Raw genomic sequence first — 22,901 nt, 5'->3', positions numbered from 1 at the left:
ACGATCTGCAGATCTCTTCCTACTTTCTGTTCCCCCGCCCCCTTGTTCCTCCTCTCGTTTCCGCTCCTTGTCCCCCTACATTGGAACCCCCTACCTTCTTCTATCCGCTCCATCCCCACCTATTCCTCCTTCCGTGCTTCCTTGAAATCTCTCTTTCTCCATCCCCCACCCTGACAATCTTATCCCCCCTTTTCACCCTTCTCTCTCTCCCCTCTTGGCCTCCTCATACTTCTCTTTCCTGCCCTATTCCCTCTTACGTTTCCTCCCCTCCTCTTGCTTCTTCACTCTATTTCACATTCTGTCCCCCCTTTCCTTCCCCTTCTTCTCCACCTCCTTTTCCTGTTCCTCCTCATAGGCAAATTGTTCTACATACCGTTTTACTGGTTTGACTCATGTTTGTAATTTGCTTCTACTGTTATCATCTTCTATGTATTCTTGTTGTTAAATTGTAATGTGCTTTGGAGTAAAGCGCTATATAAAAACAATAAATACAAATACAAATAAAGTGAATAAATATGAGAAATTCATTCAGAAGAACTGTGCCTCAACAGTGTTTTTTATAAGCAACCTATTCCCAAGATAGATAGAGTTGGAGGCCTGCTAGGGCTGCAACGTGTTCTCGAATGGGAGTCGCAAGAGGTTATTCCAAAAGAGTACAGCAAAGAAACCATATGTGAGTGCCAAATTCTCTGGTTTTATGAGGAAGCTACCGCACTACTAGGAAGGATTTACCTCATTATTCACACTAGCTCCCTCGTTAGGTCCTCTCAGGGTGATGCACATCATGTGTTTGCCAAAGTTACCTTGATCAATAAGGAGAGTCCATTGTCACAACAAACTACCTGAATGTAGTGGACCAATCACATCACAGTGTTGTTTTCTGCTGACTGTACACTTAGTTCATTTTTGTAAGGGGTTGTATTTGGTTATGCTTGACCAATGGGGTCTTGAGCTATAGAGGATGTTTACATATTTGTATAGGTGTTAGCCAATGGGGGCTTTTGGATTATGTTGTATCTGATATGTTTTTCTTATGCTAGTGTGAGGTATTCCGCTATAAAAGATGTCATTTGAAATGGGCGTATTGAGCGTGGTTTCAGTTTTCACTTCTATGGGACTGGCTGAAACTCCCAGCTGTATCTTTAGATAATACAACTGTTTTGTCCCCTTGTGGAGTGATTTCTTTAGCGATCGTAACGGTGTTTATCCTACACAGTTACCGACACTTGGTTCCATGGATTTAGCACGGAATTACAAGTGGAGGTAAGGCGGTTTTAGTCCCCTTTTCTCGAGTTGATAGGGCTCCATGGGTTTTTGGGAAGAATTACTGCGAGTCATAATTCCACTGTGGTAATTTCGCCAATTTTTAGAGGAAAAGCAGAGGATTTACCGCCAGCTCTTTGCTGGAGGTATATCCTCCACTTTTCCTTCGAACTCTGAATTCAGCAGTGCAGTAAAAATTGTGGCAATTCTGTGAGCATCAAAAGGGCAGTAGCAGAATTACCACCACTTTTTTAATGCACCACCAAACTCATATTGTGGTCCAATATATTTAGTTAAGTGGATTAACAAACCAGTTGGGGGAGATGGAGGACCCTGCACTTTTCTCCCACTAAAATAATGGTAAGGAGGTATATACTGGCACAGCCAGCATGGTGTCATGGGTGCCGGCTCCTGGAGGCAATGGCACAGGTATAGGTGGAGCGGCCATTAAATATCCCATCACGTCTGTCCTTCATCGCATGGTGGCGGTCTAGTCTTTTTCACGGCTCGGTTCGACGTGCAGACTGCCGGGAAGCATTTAGCTCCTTCGCTCCTGGCATTCCATGCATTGCAACGTCAGAGTTTTTCTCTTGATTGATTGATATTTTATTTCTATCGCACTCATACACAAGTGTTTCAGAGCGCGACAAGGCAGGGAAAGGCAACAGGGGAGAACAAAAACAACGATCTTACTAGGCCCAGTGACATTGAGAACGTGCAAGTGCAGGGTAGAGGGAGAAGGGGGAGAAGTGCATGGAAGGGGGGAAAAAGGAGAGTGCGGAGCGAGAAGGAAAAAACAAAAATAATAATAACATAAAAAATAAAAAGGCAACAAACAATGGGAGTGCAGCCAGCAAGTGGCAAGTGCTGGGTTTATGGCAGCAGGCAGTGTAGGTCTGAAAGTGCAGGAAGAAAAGGGGAGGGCTGTATGGGTACAGATACAGACCCCAGTGCAGGGGGTGGCCCGGAGGCAGTGCATGAGGGTGGCAAGATGAGCAGGTACCTGGGCCCAGAGGAAAGAGGGTGGCCAGGTGCCGAGGGAGAATAGAATCAACAGGGGAGAGGGGAGAAGGCAGAAGCAAAGAAGAAGGTTTTGAGGTGCTTCCGGAACCGGAGATGGTTCTCCACAAGTTTTAGAGTGGCAGGGAGGCTGTTCCAGAGGGAGGCCCCAGCCGAAGACAGAGATCTACCCCCAGCTCGTTTCTTTGAGAAACGACTGAGCCTGAGGGAGTTACAGGTAGAGGAGCAGAGTGCTCGAGATGGGAAGTATTTGCGGAGGGATAGCTGAAGGTATGTTGGACCCAGGCCCCAGAAAGCCTTGTGGACAATGCAGAGGGTTTTGAATTTAATTTTTTGCCGATTGTTCCTGTGCTTCGTTACAGTGCTCTCACACTCTTTTGTGTTTTGCACTCTCGGTGCTTCCCCTAGCTAAGCCTTTCCACGGCAGCTTTCTTTCTCGTTCCCTCTCTCTTTTACCTGCCCTTCGTAACGTGGTCGTGCAGCTTTTCTTTTCCTGCGTCTGCACTACACTTGGTTCTTACTTCTGTTTATTTTCCCTTTCTTCCTTCCCTGTACTCGGAAGCTACTAGCGCGGTACTTCCGAGCATTCTGCTCCGATTGCATTCCTTCCGACTGTCAGCCTTTCGCAGTTGTCAGTCTCCTCCCTGATTTCGGCAGCTAAGAACTTGATTACCTTTTTCTTCCCTGACGATCAAATACCGGAGCCAGAGATCCTGCTACACTGGTACCAGAGTTAGTTCTGCTTTATCATTCTGCTGCAGAATTCAGTATGTGGAAGGCCTGATCCTGCCCTTCCACATACTCTTCCAAAACCTGCTGCATAAGACTTCAGGGTTTTTTGTAGCCTAAGACTTTTTCCCCGTTTATATCTGCCTGCTTCGGTGATGGAGTCACAGGAAACCACAGCTCACTGGTGGCAACTGTGGCTTCACATCGAGGCAGGTTTCAATCACCCTCTTCGCTTCAATACCGGGAACCCGTAGGATACAGTACAGAGTCCAGTTCCACAGGTGAGGAGTCGGAGGAGGGTAGTGGGTCAAATGAAACTGAACGCCACCCAGAAATGGCTTCACCAGAACAGGTCTAGGAACTTGTGAATGCAGTGCATACACTCTCGCAGGAGGTACAAACCTTGAAGAACAAAAACCAAATGCTTCAGCAGATTTCTCAGGAAGTCCAGACCTTGAAGGCAGAGAATGTTGTACTGAAACAGATGGTCACTCATCGGGAACCCCAACCCATAACTGAACTACCCCTGATGCCCTTATCATCAGGAAAGTTTGATGGTGCCTCGAAGAGGGTTAAGGAATTTCTGGATGCTTGGAAAATATACTTCACCTTCAGACCCACCTTATATGCCACAAACCAAGACAAAGTAGGATTTCTTATTTCCAATATGACAGGAAACGCTTTGACCTGGGCTACTCCTTTGGTCACCGGTGAAGATCCCATTCTTCTAGACTATGAAGGGTTTTGGACACTCATAAAACAAACCTTCGAGAGATCAGAGATTACGTTCACCGCTTGTGAAGAATTGTTAGATGCCCATCAAGGCGCCATGGATGTGCGGTCCTACATTTCAGTATTCAAAAACCTGGCAGCTCAGATGGGATGGCCTGAGCAGGCTCAGTACGCAGTATTTAGACGCGGTCTTAAGGAAGATATCAAGGATGAACTGGCCAGAATTCCAAGACCGTCCACTTTCTCTGAATTATTCTCATCCGTACTTCAGTTTGAACATCGCATTCTTGAAAGACGAAGTGAACGCAGATGGACCAGAAATAAATCCTCTTTTGGACCGATACCCTTCACTCCGACCCCCTCCTTACCTGTGAATCGAGATGAACCTATGCAGATTGGGACTACAAGAGGACCGTTTTCAGCAGAGGAGATAAGACGCAAAAGAGAAAGATGACTGTGTGCGTATTGCGCTTCAGAAAACCATTCAATCCAAAACTGCGAGGAGTTACCATCATGTAAGTCGGGAAACGACAAACCTCGGAACTAAGAGGGACTAATATCCAAGGGGCTGCTGATACCTCAAGTCCCTATGTTTTGTTATCTGTTTCTCCTTCTACACAAACCAATGCTGAAGATTCTCGACACATGGTGGTATCCGTACAGGTGAAGAACAAAGAAAGCTGGATTGAGGCCCTAGCCTTATTGGATTGTGGAGCGGCTGGAAACTTCGTCGACATCCATTGGGCTGAGTGGATGGGCATTGCACAAATAGAGAAAATGGAAGATCAGAAGGTAGAAGGCTTAGAAGGTTTCCCATTGTCCTCTGGACCCCTAATTCATATGACCGATGCTCTTCACATGAAGATACTACAACATACCGAGCTCATCTCATTTGACCTAATCCACGCAGCCCACTTTCCGACCATCTTGGGAATCACATGGCTCCGTAAACACAATTCTCAAATTGACTGGGCTCGCAACCAGTTGGCTTTCGTTTCTGACTATTGCACAGACCATTGTCTCTCTCAGGTATAGGTGGAGCGGCCATTAAATATCCCATCACGTCTGTCCTTCATTGCATGGTGGCAGTCTAGTCTTTTTCACGGCTCGGTTCGACGTGCGGACTTCCGGGAAGCATTTAGCTCCTTCGCTCCCGGCATTCCGCGGGTTGCACTTTTATGTTTTGCACTCTCTGTGCTTCCCCTTGCTAAGCCTTTCCACGGCAGCTTTCTTTCTTGTTCCCTCTCTCTCTTACCTGCCCTTCGTAACGTGGTCATGTGGCTTTTCTTTTCCTGCGTCCGCACTATACTTGGTTCTTACTTCTGTTTACTTTCCCTTTCTTCCTTCCCTGTACTCGGAAGCTGCTAGCGTGGTCCTTCGAGCATTCTGCTCCGATTGCATTCCTTCCGACTGTCAGCCTTTCGCGGTCGTCAGTCTCCTCCCTGCTTTCGGCAGCTAAGAACTTGTTTACCTTTTTCTTCCCTGACGATCACATACCGGAGCCAGAGATCCTGCTACACTGGTACCAGAGTTAGTTCTGCTTTATCATTCTGCTGCGGAATTCATAACACCTGCTCCTGCCCTTCCACATACTCTTCCAAGACCTGACACATCGAACTAGGGGTTTTTTGTAGCTTAAGGCTTTTTCCCCGTTTATATCTGCCTGCTTCGGTAGTAGAGTTACAGGAAGCCAAGCTCACCAGTGGCAACTGTGGCTTCACATCGAGGCAGATTTCAATCACACTCTTCACTTCAATACCAGGAACCCATAGGATACAGTAAGGAGTCCAGTTCCACAGGTGAGGAGTCGGAGGAGGGTAGTGGGTCAGACGAAACTGAAGTTTTTTGTGATAGTTGTGACACATGGGAACATTTTTTTTAATTATTATTTTTAGTTTGGGAACAAACTTTTACAATATATTTATTTTGATTCCTTGTCCATGTCTAAACTAAAACATATTAAAGCACATTGATGATTGACCATCATTTCAGCATATACACAAAGGAACAAATATAACACCATCACAATATTCTTAAATATCCTACAAATATACTAAAAACAATGCTGAGGATAACATCTAATTGGTCGACCTTTGTGCAAAATACACAGATTTAGGAGAACCAATATGAGATATAAAAACATATTAAGTCGTAGACCGTGATTTCAGCATATACACAAAGGGAGCTAAAATAACACGATCAAACTATGCTAAACATAATACAAATACACTAAAAACAATGCTGAAAATAACATCAATTTGGTCGATCTATGTACAAAATACGCAATTTTAGACAGATCGATATTAAATATAAGACTTATCTGATCATAGAGCTACTGTAAATTCAGCATATACACTAAAAGAAGTAAAACACCATGGAACTATTCTAAGAACAGGATACAACTACACTAAAAACAATGCTGATTATAACAACACATTGGTCAATCTAAGTGCAAAATACACAATTTTAAACAGGTCAATTTCGGATGTGAGACGTATCAGGTCGTAAAACTACTGTAAATATATAAAAGAAATGTTTCAGATATATGTTTTCCAATGCTAAACCAAATGATAAATATAATACAGAAACAATCGGTTGAGACGATACAATTGTATATAAATTCAATTTATAATTCTCATCTATAAAGTTATATACATCAGAAATGTAGTTGAAACCTAACATTAGGAGAAGCTTCAATCTAAATCAACATATAAAAGCAGCTCGAGAAGTAGTTTATCTCTTTACATTAATAACATATACATTAAACAAGTTCAGTACATGTATCAATAGAAGAGTTTTTGGTATTCAATTCATGATTAATATTTTTTTTTAAATGAGTCAGGGCTAGCATTATTGATTTACTAGTGACCCACATTAACCTATTCCACAGTATTTCTCTTAAGCCAATAGTGACTCCTAGATTGAAGGGTCCATGAATCAAAGATCTGTAGTCATCAAAAAAGGAACAATACAGGACTAGATGTTTTAGTGTTTCTTGATATTGCATATTGTGACAACAATGACAGGAGTCTTTATTGGCATAGTCCTTAGTAATATTCCAGTATTTTATTCTCTCAAGAGTAGGAAGAAGGTTTAATCTAAATCTTAAATACAGATTGCGTGCAATTTCACCTGGAAAGATCCGTAGATATGGCTGGCGCAGAATTCTTTTTGAAAGAAAAAATTGAATATTCTTTATAATTCTTATAGTATTGGATTGATTCCAGTATAATCCGCCAGTCATATTCAAAAAGTTTATATTTAACATATGCTGGACGAATATATAAATCTTCAACATTGGTATCAATCCTGTCAAGAAGTGATTTCATTTTGTCATCAAAAGTTGACATTGATACAGGATAATGTTCTTGTAGCATGTTAGCTAAATCCATATAAAGGCAGTTTCGAGGAGGAGATTGTTTTGTCAAATAATGTGAAGGTAATCTCCATGAGTATTTGCCACATAAGGATGAAACCCCAAGCTCATGTCTTACAATCGTATTCGGAATGAGTTGTGTAAACGTGGCGTTTGCTTCCAAATTTTTCATTGTAGTTAATCAAGTATCAAATCTATATTAAGGAAACAATGGGATATTTTTTGTTGTGGTACGGCTTGTTTTGCCCAGGAACCTTTTTTTTAGTTAATGTTTCAGCGTGTGGCGTTGGTGTGAGATCTTGTCGGAGGACCCAGAAAATCCCCACCTCCGTGGATAAGAAAGATCAATTAGCACTTCTCACACGAGAAAACTGCACCACAAAAAATGTTGTATTACACAATTTTGTATTTTTAGGTTTTATACAAATCACTTTAGTCCCCTTTCCTTGTTGACACGTATTTTGGCTACACCCTGAGCCTTTTTCAAAACAATAGGGCATGTGTTCTAATCATATATCTTTAAATTAGTGAACATTTCTCACAAAAAATAAATTCAAATAGCATTCAATTTGACATTATGAATGAACCAATACAGAATTAATACATTTTCAGGATGGATTATAACCCGAGTATTTGCAGTCACCTAAAGTATACAGTTCTAAACTGGAATTTAACCTGATGAGCTAACCGAGTAAGAACGTACTTTTATGACCAAGACATTGTGACTATTAATCTACACATAATATAATGACAAAGAATTAAAGGCACTCTCAAGGAGCTCAAATGGGAATGGGCTAGTAGTAGTCGATCACTGGCAACATGGAATATTTGCACAATCTGCTGTAAATAACTTTCATCTGGGCTATTAGCGGTGTGGTTTTTTGGATATGGGTAGATTTCCACTTAATCTTGGATGAAATATCGCACAGGTTATAGCCAAGATACCTTAGTTCTGGAGTTCGATGTATTAGTTCACTGTCAATGGGCGACTGAAATCTACAGATTTTTCTTTTCTTATTCTTAAAAACAATTATCTTAGATCTCAGGGCATTGGATTGAAGGTTCAGTTTGCAAAGATGGAGAAAATGTGCACTTTAGCTTGAAGTCCGTAAAGCGTTCTATCGAATAGAATGATGTCATCTGTGAACGCCATCCATTCCAGGTTGAGCTTACCAATTTTAACAGGAAAACCAACATCAATATTCCAGATATTATCAACATCTGATGAGTATATGTTGAAGAGAGTTGCCACCAGATTGCAGCCCTGTTTTACACACACATATGTTTTGAGAGGATCGGATAAAGCGTCATCCGGGGTAATCCTTACCCTATAGCATGTGTCGGTATGCATCTTGGCTATTATAGAGATCAACTGCATCGGAAAGTCTAAATTAAACATTTTCTCCCATAGTATCTGTCGTATAACGCAATAAAATGCAGTGGATAAGTCCAAAGACGCTATATAAACAGGTCCTGTGTTAGTTAGTTTAGACCACTGTAAACATGTGCCAGAATTGCTGTATTAAGGTGGTTCCCACCCCTTTTCTGAAACCTACTTGGTAGTGAGAATAGATATGACATTGTACAATAAAGCTTTCCAATCCCCTGAGAATTAACATGGCAAACATTTTTGCAAAAACATCCATGAGCGCCATGGGGAAAAAAGTTTTCGGGCAAGGGTGGGTCACCTTTTATAAAGATAGGAATAATAATTGAGTTGAGCCAGGACACAGGAATGATATTAGTCAAATAAATGTTATCAAATTTGATTTTGAGAATAAATGCCCAGAGAAAGGGATCTAGCTTAAGGATGCAGGCTGGGATTCCATCCAGACCTGCAGCTTTGGAGTATTTGAGGTTATGAATAGCACCGTCAATGTCGTGAATGGACCAGGGACATGGACCTGGAATAAATATAGTGTGGTTTATTGATGACACTTTATGATATTCTAATGGTAACTTAAATTTAGCTGACATATAAGTGCACCATGACTCGGAAAAAAATGATGACCATAATCTTCGAGCAGGTGCGTCGTTAATACTTTTCATTATTGCCCATACTGATCTTTTATTGTTAGTACATAAGGAACAAACCATCTTTTGGTTATCATTTATGTGAACTAATTGCTTAAGTGCTGGAATAGAGTGTTTGTAATTCTGCCAAATTTGCTTTTTTTCTAGTGTAATAGATAGGGGAGGATAATTGTAGTACTTTTAGGGCCCTCAATTGCATGTTTTTTAAGCGTTTGATCTTAACAATTTCAGGATTAAAGGCATGAGGAAAACGACTGCCTAGAGGGTTTTGTCTACATGCTAAAATTTTAAGCAGGCGTCTAATCGTGTCACAATTCTTGAATTCAATATGATCAAGGTCAAGGCCGATAGTTTGTTCCTTCAGCACATAATTATATTCTTTTTAACCATTTCCATTAATTCTACGCACAACTTGTGATTCCAGCGAATTGAGAGCTGGGAGCGGTCAATCTCTGCAAATTGGAGCTCGGAGACAATGTCCAAATTAGAAATGATCAATTCTATCTTAAGCAAAATCATTAAATGGTCTGCACGACTTAAGTTAATAGTGGTCACTGGCGTGCACAATGTTATAATATTGGAGGAAACCACAAAAAAAGTCAATATAAGAGTTCATGTGACCTCTATGCCAAGTAAAATTAGAAGATCGCTTATCAGTGGTCACAAATAGTAAGTCCCATTCTGAGAAGAATGAGATCCATTTTCTACCTCTCAGGTATGAGATAGACTTCGTATTTGAATTAATGTCAGGAGGGTTCACGATAGAGGATTCACAGCAATTACAATTGAAGTTTCCACCAATAACAATTTTATACTCAGGGTTACGAGAATGAGCATCCACTAGAATGGAATCTAGATTAGCTAACAAAGCATCTAAAGATAAAGAGACAGGATTCCAATCAATACAGACGAATCAATAATAAAGAGATTGGTGTGGTACATTGAATAAGTAGGTCAAAGTCTAAGATATCGGCAGATATTACAGCAGGCTTTGAATCAATACTCAAGTTGTTATTAATTAAAATCGCTAACCCTTCACAAGGTCTACCAGAAGATCCAATTTTTGCAAATGATAAATGGTTTGTAAAACCATTAACTAGAAAATTGGATAAGTACATGGATTCCTGTATAAAAATCACATCAGGATGTATTACGGCAGATTGGGAATTGAGCCAAGCAGCGAGATTAGTATAGCCGCAGGCATTCCACGAGGCAGTTTTAAGAAAGTTGCTACGGTGCGACTACCTCAGGTTTTTCGTGGGCAACATTTTTTAATAAAGGATCAAGCCAGGACCAATCCTTAATGACTGTTGACAATGAAGAAAATTGAGATAGATGTATATCAACTGAAGATTTGCTGCGGTCGCATGGGAACATTTTCTTAAATACCATTTGTCATTATTAGACAGAGCCTGCATGAGTGCTCTTTCATTTGAAATACTTTCCAATAGTTGCACAGCCACCATGAAAATCTCCTCTTATGTACTGTTAAAATGGGTGCATTCTTACAGTGGCAATATCAGAAAAGTCAGCAAGACAATTCGTTGTTACAGAGACAGTACCTGCACAATTGGGTCCAGTCAACATGAGTGTGTTATTGCAGTGGCAATGCTGCCAAATAGTATATGGGTACAGGCATCATGAACATGTGGATGGCACTGCTGACATACAGTGCAAACATAGGTAACATGGCGTCTTTTCTTACAGTGGCAGTACTGACATATATTGTGGGCATACACGGGCATCATTCAAATGCATTGGAAAATGTTTCAGGGTCTTGCTGCTGACCTGCCATCTATTGGATTTGTTCATGTCAAAGCCTACAGAATCAATTGTAAAAAGAATGGATTTTTACTCCATTTTTTTTTTTTTATCAAAAAGTGTATCGTAATAAAAGGCAACATTTTGACAAATTATTAAAGACGGTTCTTAGGGGATAACCTCCCCCAAACTCACCTGCATGTATTCAGGCTCCTTGACTACACTTATCATTTTACATCAGATGCATATTTGATACATTTTGTACGATTAGATGTATTGTTTGTTTCTGTTCTTTGCCCGGGAGACGTGTCTGTAACGTTTTGTCCAGAATGTGCATCAGTGCCTGGTAGTCAACCTAGTGCGGCTCTCTGCGGTAGCATGCAATCCCACGGCCGTGCATGCTTTCCCTGTATTATCCTGCAGTGCTTTTTTTTCTTCCTGGTCTGGGAGGACTGGCACTGGGAGAAAGGGGCGGGCGCGTGTTGCAGGGCGGAGGCCGGCATTCCGAGGGAATGGTGATGGAGTGTGGCAGCGGAAGGCGGGAACTTGGAGCAAGGGGCGGCGAGTTGCGAAGGGGCGCGGTTTGCTCGCGCAGCTTCCCGGCTCCGTCAGCCTCCCCTTGTCTGGAAAGCGAGTTTTCAGGCTGTGACTGAGGAGGCAGCGCGCTGGTCCGTATGTGCAGGTCAAGCTGGGAACGAGAGGGTAACAATGATGGTTGCTTCCTGTCCGTCAGACACATAGGCACCCCGTGCCCTGGGCCCGTGCTGCGAGCATAAGGGAGGACAGTTCAGCCCCGCGGTGCTGTCGCAGCCCGGCCTCTTCCTCTCTCCACGGTGCCGCTCCGGAGGACAGTCACCATGATCGATAGCTGCAAAAAGCAGCAGCAGGAGCAGCAGAGCTTCCAGGACCTGATACCTGCCGAGGACTTCGAGGCAATGATGAAGGACAAGGAGTGCCTGGATCTGAACAGCCAGAAGACTCTGAAGGAAGGTGAGTGTGTGTGTGCGGCGAATGAAAGGGGGCGTGGGGGCCAACCCATTGCAGACATGACTTCAGCCGGGTCTCTGAAGCCCAGTGCCCCAGACCCTCCCTGTCCCAGCTGCACATTCCACAACACACCCCACCCCCTGTTCAGACCTGTGCTGATGACCAGCCCCCACCCGGATACAACATTTGTAGCTGCAGGGTAATGCTTACGTTTCCTCCACCACCAACCCTACAGCACCAGTTCCTTACCGAAACGTTTTAAATTGAAGCTGGGCGCGTTTATGCACGCGAGGTAACTGCAGCATTGAACGCCGGCTTCTCGGCGCACCCCCCTGCTTTGAGAAACGACCGCTACATAAAACAAGTTATTCAGCCTCCGCTGCCTTCGTGTGCTGCTGTAAGTAGACTGCGGATGTACAGTCCATTACTTCATTTTGCCGTAAAGCTTCGTGTTAAGATCATTTCCTCCCCCGGTTCTGATTTCATTGTTGGGTTAATTTTGTTTTGATCACGTCTCATTAGTTTCTTTTTTGACCCTGCATCATCAGATGTGAGCTAAATTAGCCATGAACCGAGAACTTATTTAAAATAAGTGATGACTTAGATCCACCCCTTTCACAGTTTACTGCATGCATATGCGTAGCCTGCTTCACTCTGGCACGTCAATCATCCCCGTGGGTTTGCAGGAAGTGACATTGTTTTGATTTTTGCGCCGTGTCTGGGCATTCGCGAGACTTTTTGGACACGGATTGCAAGGCAACTCTAAGGTGTGGCTGCGGCGGGACATAGTTGAGTTGGCGCATTGTTGGTGCCGCCCACCTTCACCTGGGCAGGTTGGTGTGCAGGAAGTCTGTTGTTCTTCCGCTTCAGAGCAGATGCACTGTACTAAGTATCCTGTCACAAATCGCAGGGGAAGCAAAGTCGCAATTGCCGTCCAAACAATGGCAGCAGAGATGACCTCATCTGAAGGCGCGTACAAAGATACCGTGTGCGCGAATCTCAGCCTTTCCATGTTCCAAAAGGGCTTCGCTGTCTTTAAAATGTCGGTTTTGCTCTCACTTCGCGTTGGGCTAAAGCGGTGGTATTAAAACATTTTCATAACAAGCCCCCACACGAGTAAAAATATTGTTTCTGCCCCCTGCCCCCGTCCTCCTCCTAAGTATTGGCTTCTCCTAGGGGCCAAAAAGGATGTCCAGTTGGGGACCAGGCTCTTTAAAATATAAGCAGATAAAGAGTGTCCCTCCTCGACATCCTTTGGGCTCTGTAGAGGTGTAGGGGGGGGCAGCCCCCCAGTTTGAAAACCACTGGGATAAAAGGAATAACTTGGAGGGTCAAGGAGGAAACATGTACACTTTCAGCAAAGTTTGATTATACACTTTAAGCAAAGTTTGATTATAAAACACTGGTTTGGCCCTCAAAACTAGGGTCCAAGGAGAACTGTGCTTCAGAGGGTATCATTTAACTTCTCGCCCCCCTCCCCCTTCATCTCCTAATCCATTGTATGTTTTCGTATACTAACTGGACCTCCGTGTCGTGCACTAGTGGTGTTGCTCTTGTACCAGTATTTACCAAGCAGAGGACCTTGAGTCCATCTTTGAGAGGCGTGCACTGTGCAGGATTAGTTTTGTTTGTTTACGTTTTAGTACAGTCTTGAAATTGCTCCACATTTTGTAACTTTATTGCCCACCTTATAAGGTTTGGAAGCCCTGTAAAAGTCATTACACGACCATGGTCCCATAAAGGCCACAGTGAGAGTTTTTATTTTTTTGTTTGAGGAGGATTTATGCTGGGTTCCTCCAGCTGCTAAGCCTGTGCACAGCCCACAAGTCAAGCACTCCCCATTGAGTTTCGACCAGAGGGTACTACACTCTTCATTGTTCTGAAATCAATAATTTGAGTACCATTAATTGGGTAATAACAGCAGCTACTCAATCATTACAGAGCCTAGAGGTGGGTGGAGTCTAGCATGAATCGATAACATTCTTGCTGTCCTTTTAACCTGGGACAGTAGGCCAGAGCAAGGTTTAAAAAGTCACCTTGTTTGATTTCTGGTTGGGAGTGATTTGCGCCCTCTCTGTTATTCCCTGTCCCTTTTTTTTTGCATAAATCTTCTCTAGTTATTAGCATGTGCCCCCAAAGCATTGTTTTGGATGCTGACTGTCAGGCGGAGACCCGCAACTTTGGCAACTCACAGTGAACTCCGTAGGGTTTTCTGGGGATAAACTGGAGTTCTGCATTTTTGGCTCTCGCTATTCATCCCTTTGAGTTGGGTAACATTGCCTTTTATTTAAGTGCCAAGGAGCAATTTCTCCTTTGCCAGTGCAGTGAGTGCCACGTCTATTTTCCAGACCACCCTGGTATTTGACTGTGCCGTCTCCTAGCGATGTCTTTGGTTTGCTTATGTTGTTAGTGTACCTCGGATGCACTAGGATGAATATTGCTTAGCAACACTGCCCACCTTTTGATATTCCTGTGAGGCAAAGTGTTAAAGTGGAAGGCACGTTATGAAACCTGCCACGATATGTTTCTCCTTTGTGCAGTAGAAATCAAACCACACTAGGCGTCTGCCGGTGTTTCTACTGACCTCAAGGGCCAGGCATAACAGAACCAACGTCATTGCATGTGTAGTGTTTATGTGAGTTCTACAGGTCCCATTTCATTAAATTGGTTCCCTGCCAGTGTCCATGATGTAGGGGTGGATTTCACGGCATGTCTTCTTTTCGTGGGTGTGTCTTCCGGTTTCTTCCTTAGGAGCTGAAGACCATCATTGAGTCACATTCTTTAAAAAGTTGGCCAGAGATTCTATAGATCTTTGTAACAAGAGCCAGATCTGGCAAGTTCTTACCTGATGGCTGGCTAGGCTTCATGTATCCTGGTGCAGGGCCTGTTATGACATGACACCGTAGTGGGACACCTGGGGTGTGATTTGGAAACCATTTTTTGCTGCTGCGGGTAGTGTCGATTTGTAGCAGGTTAAATAGGGGAAACGCGTTTTTAAAGGCCTGGAACCCTTTCCGTGTGCGTAGGGTCCCGGATAGTTGGTTATCTCCCAAGAAGAAAGTAAGTCTCAATTCCTGGTCCAGACTTTGTGTGGCTCTGTGTACGGGTACGTTTTATGTGCTAAGGGGTGCCACAGTGCATGTATTGGTTCTAGCTATAAATAAAGCTTTACGGTTCTGGAAGTACAATAAAAACTCTAATTTTGCTAGATTTATAATGTGAAAAAGGGTTTCCTATCATGCACATGTGGGCTACAGAGGATGACACTGACGGTGTTATGTCCAGGGCAGGCTTTTTGTGGAAACAAACATGTTTTAATGTTTTTAAAATGTGATCCTTAACTGCAATTGGATTTTTAAACATTTGAACTTTTTTTCCCTATGAATATGCAAAGTTTCCTGTGTGTGTGTGCGCGCATACAGCACTGACCTTTGCACATTAAAATTATGTGGTCATGTGAATGCCGTTCTGAGGTATAAAGTTGGCAAATTCGTCATGTTGTTTCCCCACCCAACCACCACGAATGTCTTTTCCATGTGTGAAGTGCACAGTTACTGGGATGTCCGCCAGCATCTTTCCCCTTGGTTGTAAACCATGATTTAAAGGATGTTGCTTGGTTTTGTGGCAATCTTCACCTACGTTTGAGCAGGAGGAAGTAATCAAGCTTCAAGCATTGGCAATGCCAACAGCTTGGGCTTTTGTGTAGGTCGTGGAAAGGACACTTGCCAGGCACTGCCATAGGGGTATTGAATGGACATTGATGATGGCAGGTGCAAGATGGCGCGAGTACCTGAGCATCTAGTGCAGTGCCTGGAAAATACCTGATACTTTTACACAACCCCAAACTGTTGGCTTTGCCAATGTTTTTTTTTTAAGGTAGAATTTTATTAGTTTTCACTGGACGTTCTTAACGCTGCTATCAGCCAGAAATTCGTTTACATCACATCACCCATGCGTAGTCCATGTGTAACCCCAAACCCCAGGAGTTTTCAGTAAACTTACAACCGGTACAATAACCTGGCTAATGCGTGTGTTGCACATTGCAACATATATGTTTCAGGGAATGTCTGTTAGGTTAAGGGCCCTCAGTCCCTTAGGGCATGAGAGGGCGTTGGAAGTCTCTCTGCATATAAGTCAAAAAGGGAGACTTCACTGCGGTGAAGGATAACTGAGAGTTCCTTATGTTCGATGTGAGTTTTGCCATCCACAGTATAGTCCACGCCTTGTCCATCCATAGATGCATCCAGGGGCCCTCCTTATTCCTCCACAACTGGAGGATTGCCAATTTTGACCTCCAAAAGCAAGTAATCCAATAATGTCTGCTCAGAGGCAATACCTGCTGGAGACCCAGGGTGGAAAAGAACCAGCCCACAACACACTGGGTCATCTGGAACATCAGCATTAAGTTTATCTTTTATTCTGGAACTCGCCTCCAACCAAAAGTTTTAGAGAAAAGGGCAGCCCCCTAACACGTGCTGGAATGTTCCTTCCCCTTGCAGCCCCTCCAGCAGAGGTTAGAATTGCCGGAGTTGCTACGGTGCAGGCGAGACAGGATTTTGTACCACCTTGTTAACATTTTGGCCTGTGTCTCAGCTAGCCGGGGCCCAGGGCTCAAACCTTTAGATACATTTCCGATCTTCCCCAGTTAGTGGCTGGCCCAGCTCCCGCTCCCAGCTCTCGCAGTATGACCTACGGTCAGGAGTGGAGAGTAAATTGATACACTTGTAAAGGTGAGGGATTAGTGCTTTGGAGCCTGACTCAGACTGGAACACCAGCTCAAGGTTCGTCGGCTGCCTGGTTGTTCTGGCCATATTGGATGGGTGAAGGGCCCAGTGCGTAGCCTGCAGGTACCTTTAACCTATCTGCCTCTCTCAAGCCATTGGTTGCCTTGTAGTCCTCGAAGGTCTGAATCTTCCCCCTGTAGAATAGATCTCATAGTTTCCCCACACCCCTTTCCGGTCCACTGGGAGAACCCTACATGAAGTTGCTCCAGTGTGAACGCTTCATTATGAATAAGGGGGTTAAACGGGGAAGGAAAGGTGGTGGACCCCTGCATCTTGCTCACACTACCCCGCGTCTCAAGGGAACCCCATGTGACTGGATTGACATAGAGACGCTGCGCTCTTGCCTGCTGCAGGACCCAGGGTTGAGTCCATATGTGACATCCAGCTACTGCCTGCTCCTTGCCGACCCAGATCTTGTGTGAGTCCAGCTGGACCCAATTAATGATGGGTCTGATTTGCGAGGCCCTATAGCAATCCCACAGCCTGGGAAACCCTAAACCCTCTTCATCCTTGCTGGCGTAAAGCCTGCATCTACTAACCCTAGGGGAGCCCCGTTTCTATAAAAACTGCAATAGCATAGCGTCCTGCATCTGCAGGCTTCGCTTTGCATACGGAACTGGTAGAGCCTGGAAGAGATACAGAAATCTGGGCAGGACGTTCATTGGTATGACTGCTATCTTGGCAAACAAAGACAGCGAAGGCCAGCCCACCAATCCAATTCCCTCCTAATATCCTTAACTAAGGCCGTATAGTTCAATCCAAATAGGTCCCCCATCTTGGCTGGTATATTAACGCGCAGGTATTTCACCGACTTGGAGGCCCAGGAGTTCGCAAAGGACTGCTCCAAAGCAATCTGCAGTGCCGGTGGAATTTACAGCCTGAATATCTGTGATTTAGAAGTGTTGACTTTATAACCTGAAACCCGGCTGTACGCGCATATTTCTTCTATCACATGTTGTAGGGAGGCCTTGGGGTCTGTAATCGAAAGAATCACACCGTCAGCAAAGAGGCTAATTTTATGTTGGACACTGCCAACTTTTGATACCTGTCATGATCTCTGCTTCCAAAAGGTCAGGGTTTTCCCAACTCCCTTGGAAGCAGATCCATAACCCAGGTTCCGAGTGCCAACCAGTCCCAATTGGGACCTTTTGGACCCAGTCCTGGCGCCAGTGGCACCAGGCTCATAAATATGCCCAGTCCCAGCGCTGGAAGCGCCGGGCTCATAATGCTTGGGTGGACTTACCTTCAGCAGACCATGCTGCTTACTTGCCTGCCAGTTGAGCCTCTGATCCTCTTCTGTTTGGAACTACTTTTCCTGTTGGGTGGGGCTGGAGCCACTCCCTAGATTCAGAACACTGGAACTCTTCTGGAAGGCAGGAACTCTTTTCTTACCAGGAACTCTTTTCTTACTTAGGCGTGGCTGTGGAAGGAGACACCTAAGCACTAAAGGAGGCTATTTAAACCACACCCGGTGGATGAATCTTGCTTTGCGTTATTCTGCAACCTCTGCAGCAGAACGCTCATCGTGTCTTCTGCATCCGGTCCTGGGCCTAAGGAAAAAGGCTTACCATCCTGAATCCAGTCTTCAGCAACACCTAGAAAGACAAGAAAGAACAGGTTAGCATTCCGGCATCTGAAAGGCAAAGGCTTACCATCCTGAATCCAGTCTTCAGCAACACCTATAAAGACAAGAAAGAACAGGTTAGCATTCCAGCATCTGAAAGGCAAAGGCTTACCTACTCTTCGGCGCTGCATCCCGCATCTGAAAGACAAAAGAAGGTGCGTTTAAAGACATTGGGGAACTTTAATACTCACGTGCCATTACTCCTTTCCACATCTAATCCAGTGGGTATTCCGGCACCCTGCAGCCGCTCCAAACTCGTACCTGCAAAATAAAAAGACAGTTAGAGCGCATAGTGAAGCAGGCAACAAGCGCTTACTTACGTGCTTCCAGGCGCTTCTATTCATCACACGGGCTCCATCTTTAACTCACTTCAGCCCGTCATCCGCCATCGCCGGAACCCTGCAAAACAAGAGACATCATTACTAAAGACTTTAAAGACATTGAATGACTCGAAACTTACCGTTCGTGCAGTAAACGACGGACAGCAGTCCTCTGAAGTCAAGAGGCCTGCGCTACCTATCCAGTGAAGAAACTGGTTACAGCACCCTGCCCCGAGGTAGATGGAGAGCTCGGCATTCACTTACCTAAGGTGAGAGCGTTAACCTTTGGGGGTCTACAGGAGAGGAGAAGAGGAAAGAGATAGGGACACCCCAATAACCCCAGTTCATTAACCCCATATTTTCTATCTGCAGACATCTTACTCTACACGTCAGGCATACAGTGCACAGAGGTCCAGCCCAAAGAGCCAACCGGGTGCTACACATCACCTTTGAAGATACGGTAGTTGCCCAGTCAAGACCGGCGCCTCTGCGAGAATCAGGTGAGCGTTACAATACCCACTATACCCTCGTATGCTCCAATCCTAGCTGCGAAAGGCTCCATTGCCATTGCGAATTATAGCGGCGACTAGGGACACCCATGCCACGTTCCCCTACCCAGTGTTATTGGTTCCAAAAGTGCCCCATTAACCAACAGGCAGGCGGTTGGCGCCACATTGTTGGACATAGTCATACGCTGCATTAGGGTACCAATATTGAATTTATAGTGTACCTCCCTTTGATAGCCCTACTCTACCCAGTCAAAGGCTTTTCTGGCATCCAATGCCAATAGAAGAGAATGTGCCACATCCGACCAGACTTATCCAACAGATGGAGAATCCTTATAATATTATGTACCACGCCCCTACCCCCACACAAAGCCCAACTGGTATGGGTTAATCAAATTAGGATGAAACTTCTCCAACCTGGTAGCCAAGATTTTGGTGAATAACTTGGCATCTATAATTGAGTGCAATTGGCCTGTATGAGGAGCACATAGTGGGATCTTTCCCTGCCATAGGTATCGGTGTCACCTGAGCCTTCCGAATAGACTGGGGCAATTCTCCCTGCCTCAGTTGGAGTTGAATACATCACTAAGGGGCTTGGCCAGGATCTGGTGCAATGCTCGATAAAACAAGGCCGTTAGACCAGCCGGGGCTGGGGCCTTGTTAGGTTTGAGTGATCCAATAGCTCAGTGGATCTCTTGGGGGTCTATGGGGCCCTCCAACCACTCCATATCCTATTGGGACAGTCGGTTCAGCTCTATCCCCTCTAAGTAAACTACCTGGTCCTCCTTGTGCAGGCGAGCTCGATGTATAGAGCGATTCATAGGACTGAAATATTTCCCTTTTTTGACCCTCTTTCCTCCTTTCCATGCCTCTCTCGTCCCTCACCAAGTGGATAAATGAACGTCTTGCCCAGAATATTCCCCTGCTGGAAATATCTATACCTCTGGCCCAGCATTGTCTTCTCCGTTCTCTGAACCCTCAGTAGTTTCAGCTGTTAAGTCACTCAATTGCTTAAAGGTATGGCGGGTCTGGTCGGGTCTGTTGCATATTTCCCATCCTCTGCCTTAACTTCAACCAACATTTCTCCCTCCACCAGGCCTCTAGTGCTTCTCAGTGCCACTGTGCTGGCCACAATGTTGCCCCAAGCTATTGCCTTTAGTGCATCCCACCTTATACTCACTGGTTTCCCCCCTTGTCATTATCTCTCAGGAAATCCAGTATGGTACCCTTCAATTCTTCCAAGCAGGTTGGACCCCGGAGGACACCCGGGGTCATCCTTCACTGCTGCATCCGCTGCTCTCTACCCCAATTGTGAAAATGTAGCACCACCATGCCATGGTCTGCCAAGGTCATGGGTTCAATATTCGAGGTTGCTGCTAGGCACGACAGCTGTGCGGATATAAAAATGTAATCTATCCGAGATGCTGAGGTGTGTACATGGGATCCATATGTGAAGGCTGCATCAGTGGGAGCGCTGTATATCTATGGGCTCAAAGGGCTTTGGATGCCATTCCAGTGAAGGTGTCTGTTGAATGACCCAACCTATCTTTAGCCCCATCCATGGCCAGGTTCATATCCCCAACCCCGATCAGGTCACCCCTACTGTTCTGTTTTTCAGAAACGTGTAATGACCTCAGCACTTATCCTATTACACAAACTAAGTTCTTGGACTCAGGAAGGCAATGATGTACACTTTGACCATTAGTTGGAAAATAAATGGCTCTTTACAGGCCCCTGATTCGTATTCCACAAGTATACATATCACTATGAAAGAAATGCAACTGGTTATACATGAATACATGGACAAGCATAAATACAATACATATACATCACTGTTAGTGAAGTTGTAGGAGAAAGCTTCATCTCGGCCACAACAACACTGCCCAGTCCAGAGGCGGGTAGGCAGAGGGATGAGGCATCAACTAACAGGGTCTGGAGCAAAGCGTTCTCCATCTCGGTGAGACTTCAACACCCAGGGAACCAATTCTCTGTCACCTTGTGGGGATTGCACCTCTCTTCTTATGGGGACAAATCCCCACCCCTAAAACATTTCAGACTGTCCCCGGCCAAAGGACAGGCAGCAAGAATGGGAGGCAAGAGTGGAAAAATCCAGACAGTGGAAAAACCCAGTTTGTCTCCTGCGCTCTCGTTCCCGGCACCCCTTATCAATGCCCCTGCACATCCTTGACTCCCATCTCGGCTCGTCCTTGAGCGAACAGTAAAATAACTATCCTCCATAGTGAGCTCATCTGCCTCCTGCTACAATATTGCAACCGTTGCAGAAATCATGTCTGCCTTCTAACTGAGCTCGCAAAAATGTAGACTTTCATTGTGGTTTGGAAGTGAATGTCCAAAATGGCCGCACACCAGCACCATATTTGTTTAGCTCATTTTCGCACATGCACTGCAATCCACCCTTTGGACAATCAAACTACCATACCCCAATGAATCCAGTGATGGTTTCTGAAACCGGCGAAGCATCCCAACCAAATTAGGAATACATGAAATACAGCAACAATCAATAAAAACCAAAACAATTGCAAAAACACAAACTAAAGCACAGCGCAATGCTTCAGGAATCCAGCAAAACAGCTGCCCCCCAACTCCCGCCCTGATATTGAGTTGCTTGAAAAATCAGATCATTTAAACTACTAATATGTCTCTCAATAGAACAGGAACGGTCATTTAAATGAAAACAGCGCATCCCTTCAACAGCATTGCAACCCAAATTATGCTTCAAAAACAAATAATCAATAGCAGCTCTGTTTTGCAAAATAGTCTTCCTAAAGTTTCTGCTGTCTCAAAACAGCTCTGTCGAAGCTTGAGAGGTTTCATTGAGCCCCTTAACTACCGCACAAAGTAATCTAATCAGCGATTTCTAACCGCCAGCCGCTAAACCCCTATACACCCACCAAAGAAAACATAACCGCTAAAACGTCCGGATCAGACAACAAATGCACATTAGAATCACAGTCTGGCGACAGGCCCATATGATGGACATAACATGTAGCTCGATGAGTCGCAGGCTGTAAAGGAAACATCATCAAACTGAGCCATGTTAAAACACAATGGCCACCAGAAATATTTGTAGGAATGTAGGTGTAAGTAAAGTTAACCTAGGAAAATAGCCAAACCGTTAAGTTTCACATGCAAAAGATGGCTGGCAACTACAACAGTAGAATTACAGAACATTGTATTAGACACATCAGTACATGCACCATTAGAACGTGCACATAAACGCTTCCCAAAATCTGTTCCGCTTTTATCATCTGTCCAGTCCAATTGCTGACACTTGCCAATTTGTTGAGGATCACAGGTCCACATATAGCAGACTTCAGCCGGAACAATATCGTAAGTGACAATGCGCGGCATATTCCTCCATATACGATCAGTGTTAGAACAACATTTGCAATACTCATCGACAGAAAATTAGTTCCTCCCATCCGAGTCCTCCACTATGGAATAATTATGCAGTACTCGGAAAACATGCCACAGCTCAGGCACCGGCATTGGTATGGCCACAAGACACATAGAAATCGAGTTTGAAGCATCATGAACATCAGTCAGGCAAAAATGTGAGCTGTTCAAAGCACGACGTGCTAGAAAAGCCCACATATTTTCAGGTTGCTTAACAATCGCAGCATAGCCATGGACATTGCGGAAGAGGGCAAAACATTACGCCCATGGTCACGACGTTTACTCGACAATACAGTCGAACCGGCGTAAGGCAACGTAGTAACATCAAAGCCATTAGTCGTCATCCAG

At 44.5% G+C, this 22,901-nt stretch overlaps 1 protein-coding gene across 2 annotated transcripts in view; it reads left to right on the top strand.

Annotated features, from left to right (window-relative positions):
• The first annotated feature begins 11,384 nt into the window (after positions 1-11,384).
• The window catches only part of MRTFB (myocardin related transcription factor B), a 498,019-nt gene continuing 486,502 nt past the window's right edge, over positions 11,385-22,901 (top strand). Inside the window, exon 1 of one of the 2 annotated variants that reach the window (XM_069647827.1) lies at positions 11,385-11,905. In XM_069647827.1, coding sequence (XP_069503928.1) covers positions 11,773-11,905 — 133 coding nt within the window. In that variant the 5' untranslated portion in view covers positions 11,385-11,772. The remainder of the gene's footprint in view (positions 11,906-22,901) is intronic. The other variant, XM_069647828.1, reaches the window with a different exon arrangement.

Source organism: Ambystoma mexicanum, chromosome 2q (assembly GCF_040938575.1).
Source record: "Ambystoma mexicanum isolate Mex_15411 chromosome 2q, UKY_AmexF1_1, whole genome shotgun sequence".
Classification (NCBI taxonomy): Eukaryota; Metazoa; Chordata; class Amphibia; order Caudata; family Ambystomatidae; genus Ambystoma; species Ambystoma mexicanum.
Note: the sequence above shows the minus strand (reverse complement) of the source record. Positions and strands in the feature narration are given on the sequence as shown.